General features: G+C 48.2%; 1 protein-coding gene across 1 annotated transcript; it reads right to left on the reverse strand.

The window, feature by feature from the left end:
- Nucleotides 1–1,456: 1,456 nt before the first annotated feature.
- On the reverse strand, nucleotides 1,457–3,834 carry NGA_2080000 (aldo keto reductase family protein; the record flags this gene model as incomplete). The annotated part of the gene is made up of 1 exon (XM_005856169.1): nucleotides 1,457–3,834. A coding segment is annotated over one exon (2,338 nt), but the record flags the coding sequence as incomplete, so codon positions are not given.
- Nucleotides 3,835–5,402: the final 1,568 nt, after the last annotated feature.

The raw sequence follows: 5,402 nt of genomic DNA on the forward strand, positions 1-5,402 counted from the left end.
ACCTTGCCCCCGCCTTCCGTGGATGACGGCGACGCGCGCTCAATTGGCGGCGACAGATACAACGATCGACGAGCCCTTTCCTCTTCCATGCGAGAGCGTATGGGAACACTGGCTGGTGGTTTCAAACTCTTTGCATCGCCTTCAAGTTCCCTCACAGTCGGAGTGGGGGCCGCGGGTTTGCAGGCTGAAAGTACTCAGGGGTCGCAGGCACACACCTCTTTTCTAGAAGGATTAACAGAGAAAAGCCCAACTTCAAGATCTTCGATGGTGCTTTCGATACTGGCAAATAAAACAGGTGCAGGATCAGTTGCAAAAAAGGACGGCCTCTGCGCACCTTCGGTGCAGCACACAGGCCACTCCGCCCCCTTGCCCGCGATGCAGGGAGGGACCCTCGTTGAAGTAGCACATACTACAATAAAAGGTCCAGTGGCGGAAGCGAACATAGGTGACGCTTTCGCGAAGGGGGTAATGGAGGGTCCTATTGTGTGCCATGGTGTGACGCCGTCCACAGCAGCGACAACAGCTTCTTCAGTGTCAATCCTCGACGGTCTCAAGGAAGTTGAGGACGTTTTTAGCACTATATCGCCTGCTCGCTCGATTGTATCTTCTTTGTCAGGATCTCAAGCGTCTCAAAATATGGAGGAAGGGGAAGAAGATGCCTCAGAGCCGCCGTCGGCAGACGCAGATGTGGGGCCCTTCGAGTTGGAGGAGCTGCATTTTGGAGCCGAGAATTAGAATAGAAGTATTTCAGGGAAAGAATGTATTGATGCCGCTTAAAGTTATAAAAGTCACAGTACAAGTATTGTCGCCTTTTCGGATGAAGCGCCTTTTGTCGCTGTGGTGGTCCACATTAGAGGGCTTGGTAAGGAGAGACCTGAAATAGAATTGATGAATTTGACATTGTGACGGCACAGAGGAGGAGTGCTACATGACATTGTTCGGTATCGAACTCACTTGGTAGCGACTTGTCGTGTCTGACTTTTGTGTGCAATTTAAAACGCCTTCGAAATTGTACGCTATCCCATAAACACGCACAAGTTATAACATAATCCATCGAGAGTTGGATTTTTGAACGAGTCATGTCAGCGTACCATCAGCAGGCTGAACTGGTCAGATACGTCTCTTAAGGCAAAATCGCTTGGGATTGCTGTAACTAGAAGCGTTTCAAATATTTCGAAGTACAACGCTCCAATCAAGGTACATAAAGGAAATGATGAAATAAATGATCAATTCCAGCTATATCATTTCATATGATCTGACAAAAACACATTAGTAACGTCAACATCAGCGTCCTAGTCCACGTACAAGTATGTTTCTGCGGGAATATAATCTCGCTCTTTAGCCATGTACAGCGGAAAGGGTGATGTGCGTGTGAAAACGTTGAAGTGGGAAAAGTCATTATGGAATGTACACGATGAAGAAGTAACGTCACAAATTCACCTAAGCTAAATGACAATATTTGCATGTAACATCGTTCGTTCGCAAACTCTTTATTTTCATGGTTGCTCGTTCGTGATCTCTTCATCGCACTCAATCGGCTCAACATCCATGCCTGGGAATGCCCCGTCTATCTCTCGGGGCGCTAAAGCCAGTTCCGGAACATCGCTTAAGTCCAATCGTTCGAACACATCGATTGTGAGCTGCAAATACTCATATGGGTTTCCCGGTGCGATCAAGGTACCGCCATCATCATAGACAAATCCATGGGCCCTTATTTCTTCTAACGTATAAGGCGCTCTCTCTTCTCCCTTCCGGACAGAAGAACCGTCAGTAAAGCTCATGTTACGAACTGCTGCCATTTCGTGCAGCACTTCTATTCGAAAAGGAGCTAACGTGAAAGAATGCAGATCAGAATTTTCTAGAATATGAGTGCGACACAGAGAGTTCGGGATAACAGCCACACCTTGCTGCACTGCCCATCGCAGAGCAATTTGTGCAGGGCTACATTCAAGCGCTGTAGACGACATTTCAATCAAAGGCTCCTTCAGAGGATTTTGGCCCGGTGGCCGAGAGAGTGCTGGTCGGCCAAGTGGGGTGTTCGCCAGTAATTGGATGTGACGCTCCCCGCAGAACTCTACCAAAGAATCGGGACGATAAAAAGGGTGATGCTCTAGCTGACAAACCGCGGGTTGCCATGTCAAAGTGGGATCCTCGCATAGAGCTTTCAATGAAGACAGGGGAAAGCCTCCGACGCCTATGTGTCGCACCACACCTTCACTCAGCAACACTTCCATAGCTTTCCATGCAGCAATATGTCTTTGTTTGTCTATGATGTACGGTAGTAGAAGTAGATCGAGATAGTCGCAATGTAGCTGCTGGATTGACTCGTTCACATGCGTACTGACCTCGGACACATCACCATGGTTCATCGCTACTTCAATGCTCAGACTGCTCACTATGAAGAGCCGCTCGCGTTGTGTCTCATGCGCTTTAAACATTTGACGCAATGCTTCTCCGACTTCAGGCTGAGTACCGTAATCTGGGCTGCAGTCGAGCAGTCGGCATCCCGCGCGCAAGGCCGTGCGGACAGCGTCGAGCAACGTCAACGTCCCTTCTCGCTCGCGCCCCCGGTAGACCCGCGTTCCATAACCCACCAAGGGCATGTAGCAGGAGGATGAAAGCCGTCTTGATAAGGTAGGTGGAAACATTTTTTGGGAGATTGCGCATCCAACCGGCGCAAAAACCTGCTCAACATGATTAACGCGTGCTCGAAATTTAGCGCCACCCTCTAAGAAATTTGCGTAGTCTTTCCTTAAGCATGCCACCATAGCGTTACTGTCTGAGAACTGATGCCAAATCCGATGTGCGCTCGGGTAGGAGGGATCAATGTACAATTCAGCGCGCTCAGCCGGTCCTCCGCGCGTAGAAGCAGACCCTGTCACTTCGTCCAGATACTTATCTAGACGATCCAAATGCCGACGGATCTTGCGCTCAGAGGACCAACTTGCTTGTAAAAAGGAAAGGAGAAATGTCGACTCTGGTGAAATCGAACAGGAAGTGATTTGCGATGGCTGCGTCGGGGGTCCTGAAGGCCGTATACGTCGGTAAACAGCTTGACTCATGGGCATGACCTCCACAGCATCTCTTACATCGTCGCCTTGTAAGCGATAAGCCATCAAACGGGCATTGAGATCAGATCGCCATTGAGAAAGCGCGTGCTTTGCCCGCTCTTCTGCCTTCGTGTTCGCAAATGTCCCGCATAACGCCAGGCGGGAACGGGAGGGAACACGCCCTGCTTGCCTACTTAAATAATTGATGTCTTTGACTTCGGGTGGAAGCCCTACGTGCTGGAACGCTTCCCAAAATACCTCCTCATCTCTTTCTATCTGCTTCTGTGCTATAATGAAATAAAATAGAGCCTCTCGCCAGCTTTGCAGGTGGTGTGCTGCTACATGAAAATAGATGACAACTGTCGGATACTTGTCGTGCGACGAGAACTCCGGGGCGAGTTTATCAGCAATTTCCCGCGCCTTAACTAAATCAGGTCGATTTACGAAATCTTCTTGTGGATTGGGGCGCAGTGGAGGAGGGCTATGCTGAGAAGAATCATCGAAATGCGTCAAATTCAGTCGCTTCTGAAGGCCTTCAAAATTGAAGAAAGCGTCTGAGTAAAGAGGCGTTAAAGTCGTTCGCGATAATGCGATCGCCCAGCAAGACGGAAGGAGCGCAGGAGATGATGGGGATCTAACCGGCAAGAAACGGAAGCTGCGAGTGGAAGTCACGCCAAGTAGTAGAAGAAAAAACACCCTCCACTTTGCCATGTCAGGGGGGACATGGAGAGAGTCCCGCACCCGGCGAACCTCCTGGGGTAATTTATAACGAAAAGGGTAACTGGGAGCGCATCCAAAGATATGTATGAGTGCTCGCATCCGAAGACACATTCAAACGTTTGAAGTAGTGCGCGATTTTTGATTGTTTTACCATTTTGACTTCTCGCTTGTCACAGCCAAGCAGCCGCATTAGCCCTGTTCGTGTACGTCACGGGCAGCATTGCTCTTGTTCACAGCATGCGCTCCCTCTTGCCGTCCCGTCGAGAGCGGAATGATGTAATTCTTTGAACAAACAGTGACCATAAATAAGTGTCATGTAAAAATGATTATGAAACGTTTTGGCGTCCGATTGCCAGGAGGAGGGATTTTCTCAATGTCGGGTCTAAGTCGAAAGGGCACTGTGGTGCACCGTTTCACCAGATATTCCATGAGAGATTAAACACTTATCACGGTATCGATGTTTCGGTCCATTCTATACGTAGAAGCATGTGAAGAAGCTACTTATATGAGAATCATACTTGATCCTTAATTGGAGGAGAAAAAAGGCCGACTGCGAAGTCACGAAAGCGCATGCAAACGAGAACACCAAAACAACTGAAAAGAGTGATATGTAAAGTGTGCTTTATTGAGGATGAGGCCCCAACATGTGTGTTCGATGAAATTGTCGAAGAATGCGATTTATCTGCACATATAGAGAAAGTGCGGCGGAATAGTGCCATATCCGGTTGAGTCAAGGTACCAATTCGTCTGACATGTGTGCCATTTTTATCCTACTTTGGCCCCTCACATCAAATTCCAATTGCGATCAAACATGATTCTGTCATACACTTCATATTCAGCCCCGGGCCCTCTCATGCAGACATCGTTCTACGTCGCATCAAAATGAATGTTGATCCAGCTAGGATTATGAATAATGTACCCCCTCCGCATGCAAACCATAAAGTAACAGGCAGACGCTCGTTACTGTTTGAGAATTGTAAGTGGGATAACAATGCAGAGGAGCCCACTTCAATGGTCAAATTTGCTGTCGTCACCCAGCAACTATTCAGAAGAGATGTGGAGTTGAAAGCGTGCTTGGCTAAACAGCCATCTTGGCCACCATTTTGCGTCTTTCCATCGTATATCGTCACACTCACAGTGTCAACTACATTGGTGACAATAGAGCGATATTCCATTCCTTCTAACAGCAGACTTAAGTGACCGGGCGTAGTCACGAACGCCATAAATCTGTCCTCACCGCTTCCTTGACAATTCGATAAAAGATGAGAGGACCCTTCCACCGCAGCTATGCTGCTTTTGTTATTCTCGCGAGTCTTTTGGCATCTAAGTGAGGTAAAATCTGCGAGGGACAAATATAATTGATTTAGGCGCACGATGCCGTAAAATGCCCTGATGTGGACTAACGTTGGATCTACATCTTTATCGACGTCAAGTATACGCCAACCTGAGAGTTTTAGCACGTCTTCTTTTTGAGAGTCTTCATTGTGCTCGTTTGTACCAGTGTCGTCATCAAGGGCGCCAAGTCCTAGCACTGAAAATGGCATAGCTGGAGGTGCGATGATTTGCGTAGGATCGTTAACGTTTTGAACTATAATCTGTTGCTCTGAAGGAAGTGACGCGGCAAGTTGACCC

This window comes from Nannochloropsis gaditana (genome assembly GCF_000240725.1).
Source record: "Nannochloropsis gaditana CCMP526 unplaced genomic scaffold scaffold027, whole genome shotgun sequence".
NCBI lineage: Eukaryota > Eustigmatophyceae > Eustigmatales > Monodopsidaceae > Microchloropsis > Microchloropsis gaditana.